Genomic DNA, 18,504 nt, shown 5'->3' with positions numbered 1-18,504 from the left:
TCATCAAATCTGCGGATTACCAAAATTATACCGAGTTGAAAACGCACGAGAATAAGCTCTGGAATATTTCATTCATTCAAAAGGTACTTTATTTTTGCCTCGAAGGGGCCTTAAAGGGCGTTTTTGCGGAACGTACCCAAACCTTACAACAATCCTCCCACTCCACCTCCTTCTCTACACAAACACAACATTGGCGTTTTTCAGGAACGTACCCAAACCTTTACAAAATCATTCTTGGAGTGCAAGACCTGGCCATTTGCGACCTTACATACTAGCATCCCCCCTCCCTTTCCATTTTACCCTTTCTGTTTCCTTGGCCTCTCGCTTCCTTTGTCTCCTGTCTTTCTTCGCGTGCCGAACTCAGCTTCCTTTCTACAACAATCTCCTCTAAAACATAAAGGCATGAATATATATCTACACTGTTAAAAAAGATATGAAATTTACAACACTTTTACGATAGCCACGGTAAATGAATTTTAGTCAGCATTAAACTTTTGTAATAGTTCTAACACACGGTCGTATAAAAGAGTTTTCGCGTTGATTGCCCACATGAAATCGAAGTGATTGAAAAGTTTAAATGGAACTTCCTCAGTTAGAAGAACATTTGGTAAGTGCTTGCCAAGTTCCAATACATTCTAAAAATTAAAAACATGATGAAAGAAATGGTATTAATTAATGACGTGGTGATTTAAATGTATGAAGAGTAGAAAATATATATAGATCCGATTGTTATACAAATCAGCTGTTTTCCCTTTTACGCACTTTGCAATTATATTCAATCGGATTCTTTTATATTGTTAAAATATTATATATGATCATTATTTCATTATGTTTGTGTAAATATTTCTTTCTCTAGCTTTTATTTCAGAGTAAAAATTGTACAATGAAAAACCTAACGCGGAGAACTATTACCTCTTCTAAGACGATCACATCGTTTGCTGAGTAAAATAAAATTATTGGAGCTGTAATCATTTTCAGATCATAACTTGGGGGTGTTTCCTGTTTGTATCGTTTATAGTTTTCAGCTATTCCATAATCATAGTTTCGAAAGTCCTCTGCAACAATCGATATTAATCATACATTTATAAATATCCAAAACTTGAAAGTATATTTGCAAAAAAATAATTATCTACATGTGCATACAATTATAAATAAATCTGTAGAAAATTATAAAAATTAATTTAGATCTTTTAACGATATCTTATTTTAAATGACAAGAAATGTTTTATTGCTACATTACCATCAACCGGAATATTACTTTATAAAAGGAAATATTATTGTTTTATAAATGAGGGAATACTCACTTGTACGAATATTTTGGTAAAAATGCTCTAATGTTTGTACAGAACTACCGGCTGGGAAATAGGAGAATATATCTGGCAAGGTTGTCTATAACAGAAATAATTTTATAGATGAAAAGCCATAAAGCAATGAGTAATTAACAAGAATAGGATAGGGGGTGGTTAAAGCCGTAAATTTATTTAATTATAAATAATTGGAAATTTTATGTAATATAATAAAAAGTATTCACGCACATATATTATGGACATAGTATTAAGTTCGTCGTTTGTGTGTTATATATATTAAAACTTACGATGTTAAGTTGTGCTGAATCAGGACCAGCTATAATGAATAATATAGTGACACAAATAAATTGAGTCATCGTATTGTCATTACATAACGTTCTTCCTACCGTAACAGTCGCTAAAGATTGTGGGAAAACATCGTATATTTCACGCTTTCGTAAAACTTCCTGAAACATGTAAAACAAAGAATTCAAATATTAGCTCATACTAGATAACAAATATTTTTAGCGCATTAAATAATAAAAAATATGATTATTTAATCTTGTATTTTAAACACTACTACTTGTAGCAAAAAAATCACAGATTTCGACAGTTACTTTGAATGTTGGAAGAATGTTAGCAAATTCGTTAACTGCAGGTGATGTTTTCACCCAAAAAGAAGTTGGAGCCAGACAAATGACCATTTTTATTTTTATATTGTATTCCGGTTTTGATGACAGAAGAGTGAGTAGCACAGCATTCCCCATTGAATGACCGATATAGTATAAATCTTTTTGCTTTGTATAATTGAGAATGTAATCAAACATGGCCGGCAGATCTTTTGTTCCAATCTCGTGAAAGCTGAAAAATAAAAATTATGATAAATAATATATTTCACAACATATTCTCTCAAAATAATATATTTCAAACATATTTTTTCGTTCTCCCCCTACTTGACAAATGCACGAAATCAATTTACAGTGAGAAAAAGAGTGAAAAATAAAAGATTTAAATCTTGCTAATGAAAAGAATACTGTGCAAATTTTAACACACACACGTTTACAAAACATGTTATATAAATATAATATCCTTCTTTCATTTTCATGTATGTCTTATACGTCCTCGTTGCAATATAATGCACTCTTTTAGAAATTCCTGACTTTATATTCGTATCACTTATTGGTAAGTATATATCTATTTAGCATTATTCAGTACACATACACACACACACACACACACACAAACACACACACACACACACACAAGTAACAATTACTTTATCATTTTGCTTCATAAATATCTAATTTTTAGACAGGTCGTTTTTCGATTTTATATGGACTTTTAAACTTAAGATCTGATGTTCTCTCAAAATAATTTTTATGACAATGTTTTACCTATATTGCCAGAATTTGGGATCGTATGTCGTCATATTCACATGCGATCTGCAGTAATTATTTCCTCTCATATTTCCAATCCATACGTCATATCCTTGATCTGCCAATAAAAATGCTGCAACATAAGATAATAATAAGCTAGTGCACTATTAGTAGAATATATAAATTAACTCGACGAAATGCATATCGAAATGCATTGCATGCTAACATTTAAAATTAGTTTTTCATAAACATTATATTTCGCAATTTTTAAAACTTTAATATTTGATTAAGCTTCAAATTCTATTCAATTCCATTTCAAATTGAAGAATAACTAATGTTCCATTATGTCTTTGTAATCTTCTTTAAAATGTAATTCAAGAAAAAACTTTTCATTTTCAGTAGCTTGAAGGATGATAAAATAACATTAAATATTGTTGCCTCGACATTTTTGTATATATAAAAAAAAGATTCGACTAAATTTTAAAATAACATATTTACGAAAAACATCACAGCATTGGTAATTTTCAAAATTTTATAAGACTTGAAGGAAAAATGTTTTTCACAAAAACACTATGATGGTAAAATTTTACACGATGCTTTGAATTGATTCGCACGTTACGTTAACAACTACATATCATCAATAAATACGTACCGAGGTCTTTTCCAGGACCGTACAGTACCCAGGAATCAGATGAAACCAAAAGACCGTGTTGCACAAATACAATTTCCTTCTTTGTTTTGCTGTTCGACAACAATGGACTTCCAGGTATCCTGTGTATTTTCAAATTGTAACCATCCTCCGTTGTGACGCTGTGCTCTTCAGCGGGATAATTATATTGTTCTACGAGGCCAATCTATGTTAAAGAATAGCATGATATGATATGTAACATCCACAAGGTCGTTTTATCTCTATTTCGATTTCGATGTATTCTAAATTAAAAAAATATTTACACAATATTCAAACATAATACACTTTTGGCTTAACAATTTAAGACGACAAAATTGTATAGTTTGATCTATATTCACCTTAGAACTAGAAAAATAAATATCATTTATTATAAAATACCTACATGTAAATGTAAATTCAAGATTTAAATCGAAAACAATTGTTACTCACAAAATCCAATATTTTTTCACTGTTTATTTTTTCGGCTGGATCTATTCTTCTTACTCTCACTAAACCAGTGTCCTTAGGGAAGAAAAAATTTAACATGTCGTTTTGTAGAAACAATGATGATATGCTCTGCGATCTTCCTTCGGAGAACGTCATAATAATTAAAAATGCAACCAACATGAATTTTATTGATGTCATCATATCAATTTATTGTATAGTAGATTGTAAAAAAAGTCTTAACTGTTGGCAATGTCACTTAAAATACTTTTCGAGAGGGAACTTGTTCCTGCAATGCGATCTGCAATGAGAAACAATCGCGATGAGTGCGGAATCGACAATAATTTAAAAACGTTATTTTAACAGAGTTTCAATTTTCCATCGTTGAAATGATAAAGTAGTTAATATTAAAAAATTTCTACAAACAAACTTTGAAGAATAACGGATTTGAAGATAATAATCAAAATGCATATGCACAAGCACATTTAAATTTTTATAAACTTTCCAATAAGAATTATTAAAGTCACATTTTACAAAAATATAATTCAAAGTAGAATGATCATCGTAAAACATTTGTATATGTTGTACAAAAAACATGTCATAAGCAAAGTTAACACAGGTGAGAAACAAATACTTCTCACTGAAAATAAAATATAACACAAAGTATCATTCTTAAAAAATTAAGAATAATAAAAATGATAAAAAAAGTAAAAATGTTTTATAAAACTTATCTGGAAAATAATCTTGAATACATTCAAAAGGAAAAGAGAAATCTTTGTTGACGTAGCAGTAAATGCTAAAATATTTAAATGTTTAAATGCTTGAATACAAATGCATTGTATGCTTGTATGCAATTAATATTATACTGTTACTATTACACTATTAAAACCCCTTGATACACACAACTGTCAAAATATACAATGCACAGCTGCTCACGAAGTAAGCGCTGCGAGAGAATAAATCGGCATCGCGGAAAAGAGGCAACAATAATGCCAATTCATGGGACGCTGAAAAACAGCGTTGAGCATCGTCACGTGACATCATACGATGCCAGCGTCAAGAAAGAGAAGTTGGATATTTTCAACTTCAAGCGTCAAAGCCAAAGCAGCGCGAAGACACCGAAATTTTGACGCTGTTTTCCTTTTCATGAATTTCAATTGACGCCGGCGTCATGCGACCTTCTTGCTGCTGAAAATGAGCGTCGAGCGTCAGCATGAAAAGGCACTTAGTTAGGCTGCGTGGACACGTCACTTGAGTGCAGGCTACAACATTTCTCGTGTACGTGTTTTCGAATAAAGATATGGACGAATTCGTTGAAAATATTCTGACACAGTGGAATTTAAGTTGTTTAAATGGAAAATTTAAATATATATATATATATTTATTCCTACATATACATGTATTATATAATTCGTATATGCCGTTCTATTCTTGTAAACATTGAAGTTAAAGTTGTATATATATTAAAAACTTTTAATCAAGTTTCTCATTTTACTTTAACGTTTTTGATATTACAAATAATATTAGAAAAAAGTAAAAAGTTAAATTGGTAGACTGGCGCGGCGTACATACACGGTACCGCTTCTTGCGGCGCTCGGCCGCTAGCACGCGCGTGGAGTGGGAAAAACAGCACCGCGTTCCGATATCTACTGATAAATTCTGCAGTAGTTTTTACTGAAGAAGCATGTAGTTGTGGTTATTGTAGATGGTTCTGTCATATTTATGACGTAATGCTGCTGACGCGTTACTGAACATGCGTTTTACTGTACTACTTCAGTTGGAACTACTGAACTTATCAGTCGACACAACGGATCTTTTCTCTCAGTGTATATTCGAGTATCGACTTTACTCGCCTTTTTTAGGCTGCGGTCCACTTGATGCTAGAAATGTTTTGGAGCGTTCTTCTTCTCCTTCTTTCTTCATTGAAAGAAAAGAGAAGAGGAATTATTAAATACTATTATTACTTAGAGAGGGAGGGAATAAGCTAGAACCTCAAACCGGCCATAAAATTTACATATACATATGTACATATACAATATACATATACATATACACTGTTAAATTTATAGGGTTAAATTCAACTCAATTTTGAGTAATTTTTAACTATTCCATAGGTCGCCACTGCTCCTACTCAATATGTAGTTAATTTAACTAAAACAATGTTAATTTGCCTAAATCAATGGAGTTAAAATAATCCTATTTTGTTTCAAACTAATAAATTTTGACGCACATGGTAGTTAAAAATAACAAAATAAATTTAACTCATGGTATTGGTTTAAATTTCATCCTCCAACCTTCAACAGTGTACATATATGTCATATACATATCGAAATGTCCAGGCGTTCCTGCTGGTCAATGTATATACATACGTACGTTATGACTGCAATGTGAATTCGTCTGGCGAAGCCAATGAGTATATAAATATTCGTATAAATATTATTAAATTACTTATTATACATATTTATTTTTTAAATAATTTGTTAGACACATTAATTTTTTTAATAATTTAGTGTGCACATTTATTTTTAATTGTTACAGGTTTTAATATTTAATTATTCTTGTCGTGCCATGCTTCTGCCTCTTCCTCTTTGTCCTTGACATCCTTGTTTTCGTCGCAGTCCCAAATTGATGCGCAAAAATTTTATTTTTATTACTATTTTACATATCTTTCAATTTTGACTGCGCGCCGATTAAATTTGTCAGACTTGAAACACAGCTTCGAAATTTACGGAATGAAGGAGATTCAAGGTTCGAAACCTGGCTGAAGTAATCTTTTTCGCAATAAAATTTAATTATCAAGAGTGTCTGGCGCTTAATTATCACGGTAGTGTTTCGCGCCAATAAGTACGCGGAGCGAGACCGACCGTGACTCTTTTACGCGACCGGACGAGTTCCGAGTACTCGAGATGTTGAGATCTCATATAACGAGTGAACGGATCAAGTTCTAAGTAGGCTTGATCGATAGCTTGGGGTCGATATATAAAGAAAAATGTTTTTATTTTTTCGTTACGTGCCCTACGAGCGGAGATTTTGCGACGCAAAGTTCAAATGTGAAAAATTTACTACTATGTTAGATACGCGTAAGATACGTCGAGGTCTCTCATACATATTTATTATTATCTGGAGTCGCATCCCTTTCATTTTTTCGACAACATGCTTACATCACAGCATCTAAAATTACATCAATTTTAGAATGATTCTCGACCAGAGTACTCGAGATGTTGAGATCTTATATAACGAGTAAACGGATCAAGTTCTAAGTAGGCTTGATCGATAGCTTGGGGTCGATATATAAAGAAAAATGTTTTTATTTTTCCATTGTTTATATACAACTGTGTCAGTAAATTCTTCATCATAAGCTGATTGTAATGAATTAATAAGATCTGTTGTTCCTAGGCATTTTTTGCAACGATTTAAATTACAATCTGCTGTTGCATTTTTACAAATAATTTGGTCTAAGCAATCGCGATACGTTGTTATAGGTTTGGTCATACTTTGAGACAATTTTTCAATTTTGCCACCATCAAGCATCAATTTTACATTTTGGTGAATTGCACACACGCAAACTGTATGTGTACCACTTGCTCCAGCTAAGATACAATATTTTGATCTTAATTCGGCAAATTTACTAAAGCCGAGTTTTTCATCGGAAAATTGTTTCTTAAACTCTGTGAATGCTTCCTTCAAATTGCACAACACTAAATGTTTTTGTCCATGAATTTTCTGTCCATTTTCATAAATGATGACGTAGTCTTTCTTTCCAGGCATTATGCGGCTTATGTCATCTGACTCGTAAAATTGTAAGATTTTTTCAACTAATGCATCACTCAATTGCTTTCCTCTCTTTAAATTTATGATTGATAAAATCCCTTTTTCTTCTTTTACTTTCTTTGCCACAGTAATCATATGTTTAGAAGCTTTAAAGTGAGTTAAAATTTCTGAAAAGGTCCAATCCAAAAATAATCCCTTACAAAAAAGTATTACTGACTAAATACTTAAAATCTCAGTGATTTAATATTGTCAATATTTATTTGGGAAATACTGAGAAAATACTGGTAGTAATAAATATTATAGGTAGTGATTAATACTACACAGAACTACTGGTGCTTAGTATTGAATTACTCACCGATATTTCGATTTCCGATATTTACCCGGCATAAAAAAAATTTTTTTTTTTTTCGAAATTTTATTGCTATTTTATAACTAAATTTGTTTCTTAAGATGCAGTCTATAATTATAAATATTTTCTCGTATTTAAAAAACACTTACCTTGGTGGGATCGAACTCGGGACCTCTGGATCGTGAGCCAACTGCCTTACGTGGTAGACTACTTCTTAATTTGATGTAAGTGTTATATATAGTCTACATGTGTCATAACCAGCACAAATATATAATTTTTCAAAAATCATCTTAGGAAACAAATTCAGTTTAAAAAGAGTAATAAAATTTTGAATTGGATATTAAAATGATATCTTTAGTACTATTTCAAAACTTGTACACTTTTATCACGACGAATTAGTACAGACCTTCATATATTATAAAATGTATTTGTGCCTTACTTTTATCTCTTTTCCTTAATATTATCAGGAATTACACCCATTATAATGTTTCTATACAAATTGTAGTACTGGTCAGTGATTAATTTCACATAGAATATTCAGTTCAGTACTTGAGTATTAATATTAAAATACTGGCCAGTGATTTATTACACATGGAATCCTTGGTTCAGTACTTCAGTACTAACATTGAAATACTCATCAGTAATTCAACACAAGTATTTATTACACAAGTATTTTTCACCTAGTATTAAATGCTTTCTCATCAGAAATTTAATACTAAGTATTCAATACTCGTCCTGTATTAAATACTACTTTCATAAATTACTGACCAGTAATAAAATACTATGCAATACTTGGATCACAGTGATTCAAGTACTAATAAATACTTAATTTTAGTATTATTAATACACAAAATAAGTATTTATTACTAACCAGCTAGTAATACTTTTTTGTAAGGGACCTTAAAATTCTAATCTTTAAATTGTTGTCACTTGTTTTATGAAAAACTCTTTTGCGTTATGTCTCTGTTTCTGTCATCCTCTAATTTCTTATCTTTAATACTGAACATTTTCTCACGAAGAGCGTAACATATTTTGGCATATTTGTTCGCAGAATATGTTTCTTGAAGTAATTTTCGTTTCTTAATTGGCGAGTCTTGTCTGTCTTATAAAAATTTTTACAATCAAAATTTATTTTTACAATTTTATAAATATATATATATATATATATATATATGTATGTATGTTTTTGGTACTATTTAGGGACATTTTTCAACACACAGTATATTTTGAGGACATATGGTACTTTCGAGGACCGTTCTCATTATTTTTTTTCAATTTGGTATATTTTGAGGACTGTCCTTAAAATTACAAGTTTTTTAGTTGGTAAAAATCAAGGACATAAAATTTGCCAAGAAAAAAGTCCTTATAATAGACCAAATACATTTTAATATTAAGATGTATTTATTTATTAAGATGTATCTTACGCAAATCAATATGGCGACTTTATGTTGGATGCTCATTGGTTTAGTGGTCTTATGTTACGCTTATGCTAAGCTACGCAATTTTGTGTGCGATGGCCTTCAATTTTCTTATGGTTATGCAAAAGTCTGTGTTTTCCGCTATAAACCATACGTCATGATGTAAATTATACAAGATGTGTTCATGCGTATGCAACATTTCTAACGGCCAATGAGAAATGATGTAAGATACCGCCATTGCGACAATTTAAATTAATTTTTTCGGGAAACGTTTTTATAAGTCTTTATTGAGTGTGATGTTATATGTTCAAATGATCTGTCAAATTTCTGTTTTTTTTTTTTTTTTTAAGGACTCAGAGATCAAAAGACAAATATGTTAGTCACTTACAATTAGTATAACTTTTGATCTAAACACTTAAATATTGCCATATCTGGCATTTGTGCAGAACTGTAAGAAATTTCTTTCGAGTATAAGCGCATTATATATTTTTACATCATGCTGCAGACGCAACAGCATGTGTTTTTTTAATACTAATTGATTTATCTTATTTTAATTTTTATTTTTCTCAATATATATTTTAATATTTTGAGATAAACTGCGCATATGTTGATTATTAAAGATCCAGCAGCCAATAAGTCAGGTTACTATGGCCGCTATGGCCTAGTTTACACCAATCACTTGATACATGTTTTAAATAGTAAATAACTAGTAAATTAGTTTGATTGGTCATTATTGGCTAATCAAATATACTATTTGATATGCGTATCAAGAGATCGGTGTAAACTAAGCTTATGACCCATCAAATTAATGCACTACTGTATATACATACACCATTCGATTTTAATATTCTCATTGTAAGAACCTGAATATTTCTCAAAAAAAGATATGTTTGATACATTGTATAGAATGTAGATTTCAATATTAGACGTTAAGAAACATTATTTGCAGTGAGGTGAGAAAGTTTAAAGATTGAGAAAAATGTACATGAGTAAAAATAGAATAGTTTTTGCAGCGTTCGTCACAGAATCATGCACATATCGGAGCATAATTTAAAAGCAGTAAATATTGTTTAATCAATGTTGCTATCTTTAGCTATCATCTATATCGTTTTTCTCAAAACTATAAATAATTAAACATGTATGGTCTATTTTAAGAACATATAGACATTAACAGGTAATGGGTTAATATGAGGACATACATTTTACATATGGACTATTATGGGGACATGAATGTATAAAATTGAAATTCTTATATATTTCAATACAATTTAAATCCAGCAACATAACTTTATAGCTATAATTGCTAACTACACTGTATTATGCATAATATTAATAATTTTATATGCATGGATAAATATCCATTTGAGGACTTTTAAAGTACACATAGAGACAATATATTGCCTTAACACATAAATTTTTCGCGCGTATCGGGACATATTTGGAGGTATAAAGGTATATCGTATATTTAGACAAACTTGCATAGCGCATAAACATAAGCACAAGAAAATTAATTAATCCATATACATATGCATAAGGAATTGAGGGGAGGGGAGGGGAAAGGATTGATCTTTGATGCAACTAATATTTTATGTGCTCTATACCTAGTATATAAAGTAATCTATTATCTATGTTACTTTTTAAATCTGATGTTTTCACATAAATCAAATGTTGATATATCAAACTATAAAATGTCAGTCAGCCTCTAGTTATTTTGAAACAGCTGTTTAAATTGCTATTTCTCGAATAACCAACAATGATACAAGCAAATGCACATACGAGTACACACTCCGAATATGCGCATGAATTTATGTGTTAAGGTAATCTTGTCTCTGTGTATTTATTTTAAAAGTCCTCAAAAATACCCATGTATATAAAATTGTTGATATTATGCAAAATATGGTATAGTTATCAATTATAGCTATAAGGTAATATTACTGAGTTCAAAGTGGATTAAAATATATAAAGTTTCAATTTTATATATCCGTGTCCCCATAATAGTCCATACGTAAAATGTGTATATGTCCTCATATCAACCCATTGCCTATTAATATTTATATGTCCTTAAAATAGACCGTACATGTTAAATCATTTATAGCTTTGAGAAAAACGATATAGATGATTGCTAAAGGTAGCTATATTGATTAATCAATATTTACTGCTTCTAAATGTCTTTTTAAATGTCCTTGAAATATACCAAAAACATATATATATATATATATATATATATATACATATATGCTCATATATATAGATATATAAAGCATCAAATTTTATATATAATCACATATAATCATATATATTTATATATAATTATATATAATTATAGATATATCTTTTTTTCCCGGGTAGTCAAATTTAAAAATATCAGCCTCAATGGTCGAATTGTGAAAGAGACGCTCCTCCGGCTAGGCCGGGCCTGCCGGGCCGGTCGTCGCTTTCGATATAAATCATTGAGCGTCTGGAATGTGGTCACTCACAATACCCAGTGAGAAATAAAAAGTCGAAATGATATCGAAATATGGACATCGAAATCCAACATCGTTTCGAGATTTAAACGGGCCTGATGGTTTCGAGAATTTTCGACATCAAAATTAGCTCGATTTCAAGTAATTTTCGACATCAAAAACAGCTAAATTTCGAATAATTTTTTATATCAAAAGTAGTGCGAATTCAATATACTACAGTGCAACCACAGGTGCTGTAGATGGACCTCTTAATTGCTAATGTGGGGACTGTGAAACTTGGAAGGATTTGCAGCATTTCCAAAAATCTATTAATTTTTTTATTTTTGTTATAAGATAGACAAAAACAAAATAATTATTTCTATATATTATTCGTTTAAGTAGATGGGAAATTATAACAAAAATATCATGCAACTAATGCTTGGTGTATTGAGACATTATTTCACATGAATATATGAAATACAAATAAAATTTGACAAAAAAGAATAAGTAAAATTGTTCAAACTTGCTTTGTCTAACATAAAAAAAAGACAATTTACAGGAAAGCTAACTAAGAAATCTTGTAGAATCTTTACAACTTTTTTGTGTATAACATATAATCTCATATGATCAGATAAAATCTTTGAAAAATAGCCTTATTTTTTATGTTGACTTCTTTTTCTCCCTTAAAGACTCAGAGACACGTTCAGTCTTTTTCCCAAAAGAACCATCCTCCTGCTTTCTCCATGAGCTGTTGATTAGCCATTTTGCAGCACTTTTCTCTGCCACAGAAATATCACGGATGTCAAATTTGGTTAGAAGAGCTCCTAGAAAGCAAAAGAATAAGAATACATTTCACAAAAAAAATAATGAAAAAGATAAGATGACATTATCGCCAATTAACGTGACGATGATTGTAGGTATAAACTAATATTTATTCATTAAAACTTTTCAAAAGCATAATAAAACAATTTCAAAAAAATCCCCATATACATTCAACGTCAGGTATATCTTTTTCACTTCAATAACAATCACCAAAAATTTTTTTGATAAAGATGTGAGTAGAGAAAAAAATAAAATAAATATAAGCTTTAAGATGCTTATCTGATACATTATTGGCATTTAATTTATTGACATTTTTTTAAATTATTATAAAACTTGCCGATCACTTATTGAAATGTAAAATTTTAACGGGTGATAAAGTAGGAGATATATTGTTTTTTTAAATCGTATAACTTTGTATTGCGAAAATGTATATCCTTTCACTTTTAAAAAAAGACAATTTCCGATAAAATTAGCTTTTGCTATGACAATTAACAAGTCACAGGGACAAACATTTGACAGAGTAGGAATAGATCTTCGTAAAGATGTTTTTAATCATGGACAACTTTATGTTGCCTTTTCACGAGTACGTTCTTGGGAAGCATTAAAAATTTATCTTGGCAGTCAGCGAAATAATAAACAAGTCAAAAACTACGTATATAAAGAAATATATGTATGATTTTTCTCCTCTTAAATTTTTATATAAAAGTAGTTTTTGACATATATATAATTATGTACGTATATCATTAAAAATGTACAGTTAAAGAATAAATGGCGCGCGTGTATATATTTAAGCTATAATGTAGTAGTATTGTATTTATTTCATGTTTAAGCGCGTGTTTTGTAGTATTTTGTGATAAATGAAAAAGCTAAATGGGGGGAGGGGCGCGTAGCGCGCGCCTGTATTGTTCTAGTCTTCTATAAAAATTACACGACCCAAATTACTGCAACTGAGTCTTATTTGCGGGGATTTTAAAATTTCTTATAGCCATTATTTTGCCAGGATCCGGGCGTGTATGCCTTCTCGTGACAAGATAACACCTGAAAAGTGAACTTCAGAGCAACAAAATTTGGCCTTTTTAAAATTCAATTTGAAATTATATTCGTTTCTAGTCTTTGCAATACCCGATCTAAACAAAAATAAATCTATCCGTGTCGATCGTATCAGCTGAATCAGAGCGAGAAAGAGAGAATAATATTCTCTCTCTCTCGCTTGCTCGGCATACGTTCAGTGTTGTCGAACTCGGTGGTATGCGGTAGCGTATGGAACATGGAACTACCGCATACCAGCGATCCTGTTTTTACAAACACTCGCGACTCGATCCGTCCGTGTATCTCCGGGCCCGATCTCCGAGCAGCGCGGAGTGCGGCGGCAGTCAGCATTCAGTGGCTTTCAACTTCCGTGTGCCGATATATCGGCAGCGACGGCGAACGTCTTAAGCCCCTTGCGCACAATGCTAGGCAACAGGCAATTAGGAACAGAGAAAAGAAATCAGAAATCATGTATAAATGCAGAATAAACAGTGACACAGGCAATAGACACAGAGTTTCCGTCACGTTGGAAACCGCTAGCACAGAAACGGCTCTCAATCGGTACCAGCTTTTGCTTCTTCACCGCATCGCGTCACGCGCGCGCGCGCGCGGTCCCGTTAGATCCGACACCATGATACATGTCTTTGTATCACGTCCGACACTATAACGAAATACACGTTGCCCTTTTTTTCTATTCCCGAAGGCGCGAAGCGGCATGCCTGGGCTGGGATTGCGGTACGCTCCTTGCCTGTGTATGCGGGCGAGTTATCGCGTGTCTTTAAGAACAGGGGATTACACGAGAGAATCTGACTAATTCTAGTTGGGCAAGGATAACTGGATGTCTCTAATATTTTAGAAGAAAATATATATATTTTTTATTTATTTCAGTCGTATCATTACTTTCAAACGACACGCACTCTTTAAGACCCTATTTTATTTTGAGACGCTCATCTTTTCATTTTTGACAAAACTTAGAAATCTATTTTTCCAAAAATAGATATTTTACATTTAAAGATACATAAAAATTGTTGAATTCTTCGGTTTACATCCGTATTACATTTGGAGCAAATCCCGGAACGCGCGTTATCGGGCACGGTGGCAGGTCGATACCTGCATTTTTTTTTCTCTGACGGGTCGCGCCGGCTTAGGTCGCGTTAGAAAAACGCGTGTCGCGATAAGACGTACGCGTCGATTGCGTCGTCGCCGTCAACGTCGGTCGCGCGACGAGCGTCGAACGTACGGGTGCCCGCAGAGTTGAGCACCGCTTCCCCGTTTCTAGGTTACACGCGCAGCGAGCTGAGTTTCACTTTTTCAAGGTTCGACGCCACGGCCCGCGGCCATCGGGAAGTTGGCCTCTGGTCCCGTCTAGCGTTCGTTGACGACGTCGATGTGTGTATATATACGTTGCAGCCGCGGTGGCGGATAGCAATGGCGCCACTCGTAGTCCGTGAGATCCATCACTTACGGTCAGCCTGCGTTGCTCCCGAGTCAAGCTAAAATAGCGTAAAATGCTATTTCAGCAAAAAAAAAGACTAAATGGTATGGAACAATGCGTCAAGTTGAATCGCAAAGTAGGAACGGAAAAATCTTAATAACACGCTAGAGATTGAGTACGTTATCTATACGTTCTAGCTAGGTTCTCTATCCGTGCTCTGGCGACGGACGACGTGCGAAGGAAGGCGTGAGTACTATATTCCTTATTGTAACGTAAGAGATGTTCATAAAATAAATTGAATTTTACTTTATATTAAATTATTTTCATATAAGATTTTGCTTCAAGCATGCGTATCGATACGCTCTAATTTAGGATCTTGGGATAACCTTTCGGATGATCGGTAATAAATCGCTCGAGCAAGGAACACATTTTCAAAGACCATATTTCGAAGATCGGTACAGAATCAAACGAAGCGGAGTCACGATCTTGACTCGAGAATCGAACCTGCGAAAGGCCCCGCGGTCCTGTTTTTCATTCGAGTCCATCGCGTTCACATCGAAACCGGTTTTCTACGGATAGATTTGAATTTCGCTGCTAAGAACGAATCCTCTTTCTCCTCCGGCCGAGAGCTATGCCTTAAATCGATTCACTCGAGATATATATTAAACATTTCTTTATCACATTCTAGATTTGATATTTTCATATTCTTTTTCTCTTTATACTTATTAATATTTATATTATAACCCAATAATTATATAATTTTGAATTATAGTCTTAAAATTTTCAAAATTTTTCAAATTACGAAATGGATTCTTGTGTCAATAATTTATCTACTTTTCGGAATAAATTGTTAAGAACAAAATATAATAATTTATAAATATAAAGGTTTATTGAATATAGTTTTTCATACTAATAATTCTATTTAAACTGTTTAATTTTTTTTCTAATAAGAAAGTAATGTTTTAATTTAACAAAATATTAAAATATTATAACATAATCTAATTTTAATCTGTTTTTATAAAAAATTAAAACATTATAACTACGTAAATCTAGCTTCCTAAAATTATCTTTAATAATTGATTAATTTAAGACATTAAATTTGGTATTTAAATCATTAAAATATTACGTGCATTATTATTTAATACCTTGTATTAACTTTTTAATAAATAAATATCATTTCACAAACTGTAAATTGTGCGTAAAACAAATTATTAATTTTCATTAAAAATATTCGCCATTTACATTAAATCAGCAATCGCCGACTCTCTTATCGTTTTCGCAACAGTAACGAAGCGAACAAAGTTAACTTCTCGCATACTTTCGTAGATAGCGAGCGTATTTGGTGGTAGGGATCCACTCGTAGTAGTCGTCGGCCCCTGTCAGAGCCTTCCTCCCTCCATATATGTTACCACTCGCGGGGCTTTTCCCCAGTTTGCATCACGGACTGAGTGGGGGGAGTAACAGGCTCACTTGCGCGCAAGAAGTAGGGGAAGTTGCACCCCAGAAGGAGATAAGTCTCTCTCTCTCTCTCTCGTTCCTCTCTCTCCGCCTTACCTCCCACCTTCCACTAATTCCATTCGGCAGATATCCTGGACCCCGACATGCCCGTGTGGTGTCTTCCACCTAACTACCCGTGGACTAGGTATAATAAGCGCCGCGGCTCTTACCTGTCGGATTTACGGCAAAGGGACAAAGGGACCTTAGGAGAAATAAAGCCCAGAAGTTGGGTCTCAGGCAACAATGACGCCCAGTTGAACGCGACGGCTCGCCACTCTTCGTATGTTGAAAAGTGCATACGGCTGTTTAACTTTGCACGGTTTAAGTTTACACGGTTAAAAAATTGTGCCGACGTCAGTGCATTGATCCGGATTGATCGACTGACTCTCTATTCGTGGAGATCTGGTTATCGCGATATTCTCTCGCGATTCTCTTGAGAATTTAATTCGCGACGTATTTATCCGGAATCTCAAGCATTTTAATTTATATGCTTCTGTGTATAAACCCTTGGATCGAATAATTGTTTTACAGTGTAATGTGATGTAAATTTGAGTGTTTTTTTCTGTATTGAAAAATTTTTTCGGTGGAAAATGTGCGAGTGCGGTGACGAATACTCCGAGGATACGAAGACGCGGGAACTCTGAGATGTCCTATCTCGTTAGACCCGCAAAAACGTTAGATTAGATAGAGGATTTTGGAGGAAGGCTTAGTGGGGAAAATTCTGGACGGGATTAAGACTCGAACACCTGAAATGGCTACCCTCGCTCGGTCTCTCCAAAGTCTTCATATTGGACAAGTATTTTACCGAGCTGCAGAAGTTCTGGGAGACCGAGAAGAATCTGCAAGGTACAAAGTTGCGAGTGCTGTGACAGCGTCTTCTAATTGATTTTAACAATCTAGAACATTTTTTTAAAACAAATAACTTTTGTTTAAAACATTTTTTTTTTTAATTTATTTTTTTTTTTTGAAGTATTTTATTCCATTATTAAAAATAAAACGCGGTGTATAAACGCGGTTAATTTTAAACCCTTATTTTTTGCATGCAAAATCATCTGACGTCTTAAATCAAAATTCAAAAAATGAAAAATTTAGCGTGTAACACTTGAAAGAGATTATACTTGTATACACTGTTGGAAAATTTTTGTAGGTTTGTTAAAAAAGGTCCTTGTTAAAATTTGTGGGTAAAATAATCAACACATACATGTGTAGATTTAACATGTGCCTGCTATGTTAATTGAGCTTAACAAATTTAAAATGTAAAAAATTATTAAAATAATTTAAAGAATATGTTAAAGTAACACAATTTAAACGTATATTTATTAAATGTGTTAAAATTTACAGAAAAAGAGTGTTGATTTTACTTTATAACAGAAGTAAGAATAAAAATTTGCATGCGGAAAAAGAATGTTGATTTTATCTTACAATCTTAACTTTAACATAAAAATTATGTTAATTGTACACATAATTAACCTCAAATTACGATTAGAATAGCATTTCCTTCCTGTTAAAATATTTTAACATAGTATCGATGTTACCATTTAACACATCCATATTATGTTAAACTGACGCAAAAATTTGTGGACCGTTAAAACATGTGATTTATGTTATATTTAACACAAATTTTCCAACAGTGTAGTCATCATTACATATATCACTATATTGTCTCTATTTATGATTTTCGCGGATTAAATTACATTAATCGTCTATCAGTTTTAAAAATTATTGATCTTTAGATTTTATTTTCAATTTTTAACAATTTCTAAAAATTATATAAATTAAGTGTGCATCAATAGAATAAAAACTTCAAACTTGAAATTGAAATTTAAAAATTAAAAATTTTAAAAACTGATAAACAATTCAAATTTTTCCCTCAAGGTACGAACTGGGTCAGCGTAACCCGAGCGAATTTTGAAAGTAGCGCTATTTTAAAGGAAGTGAATGGTGGGGGTCCGTACCGGGGGGGGGG

The 18,504-nt window shown here is 32.4% G+C and overlaps 3 protein-coding genes across 9 annotated transcripts in view; 1 reads left to right on the top strand and 2 right to left on the bottom strand.

Annotated features, from left to right (window-relative positions):
• The window catches only part of LOC143897825 (uncharacterized), a 187,040-nt gene that overhangs the window by 13,848 nt on the left and 154,688 nt on the right, over positions 1-18,504 (bottom strand). The window lies entirely within an intron of this gene.
• Positions 67-5,451, bottom strand: LOC143897827 (lipase 3-like). Of its 6 annotated transcripts, none has more exons than XM_077406759.1 (11): positions 5,346-5,361; positions 4,654-5,035; positions 3,780-4,074; positions 3,315-3,516; positions 2,681-2,795; positions 1,904-2,147; positions 1,595-1,753; positions 1,305-1,389; positions 913-1,055; positions 515-635; positions 67-387 (listed from the first exon to the last, which is right to left on the bottom strand). In XM_077406759.1, the coding sequence occupies exons 3-11, from the start codon at positions 3,975-3,977 to the stop codon at positions 272-274; spliced, it is 1,383 nt and encodes a 460-aa protein (XP_077262885.1). In that variant the 5' UTR covers positions 3,978-4,074; positions 4,654-5,035; positions 5,346-5,361; the 3' UTR covers positions 67-271. The 6 variants fall into 6 exon arrangements, with proteins under 6 accessions (XP_077262885.1, XP_077262884.1, XP_077262882.1 ...); XM_077406758.1 differs by having other exon boundaries at positions 4,677-5,035; XM_077406756.1 differs by lacking the exon at positions 4,654-5,035 and having other exon boundaries at positions 5,346-5,451.
• LOC143897684 (uncharacterized) overlaps positions 14,515-18,504 on the top strand; it is a 28,474-nt gene continuing 24,484 nt past the window's right edge. Inside the window, exons 1-2 of one of the 2 annotated variants that reach the window (XM_077406501.1) lie at positions 14,515-15,145; positions 15,239-15,287. In XM_077406501.1, coding sequence (XP_077262627.1) covers positions 15,115-15,145; positions 15,239-15,287 — 80 coding nt within the window. In that variant the 5' untranslated portion in view covers positions 14,515-15,114. Of the gene's footprint in view, positions 15,146-15,238; positions 15,288-16,247; positions 17,385-18,504 lie in introns of those variants that run through there. The other variant, XR_013256975.1, reaches the window with a different exon arrangement.

The sequence above is a fragment of the Temnothorax americanus genome, unplaced genomic scaffold (genome assembly GCF_048541705.1).
Source record: "Temnothorax americanus isolate GAGA-0224 unplaced genomic scaffold, ASM4854170v1 Scaffold21, whole genome shotgun sequence".
In the NCBI taxonomy this organism is placed as follows: Eukaryota; Metazoa; Arthropoda; class Insecta; order Hymenoptera; family Formicidae; genus Temnothorax; species Temnothorax americanus.
This window is presented reverse-complemented; position numbering and strand designations above follow the sequence as displayed.

Excerpts from the sequence above, each read along its gene's own strand:
- LOC143897827 (XM_077406756.1), bottom strand. The coding sequence starts at position 3,977 with ATGATGACATCAATAAAATTCATGTTGGTTGCATTTTTAATTATTATG. Across the intron at positions 2,148-2,680 it reads CCCAAATTCTGGCAATATAG|CTTTCACGAGATTGGAACAA; the intron begins GTAAAACATTGT and ends TTTATTTTTCAG. Across the intron at positions 636-912 it reads ATGTGATCGTCTTAGAAGAG|AATGTATTGGAACTTGGCAA; the intron begins GTAATAGTTCTC and ends TTTAATTTTTAG.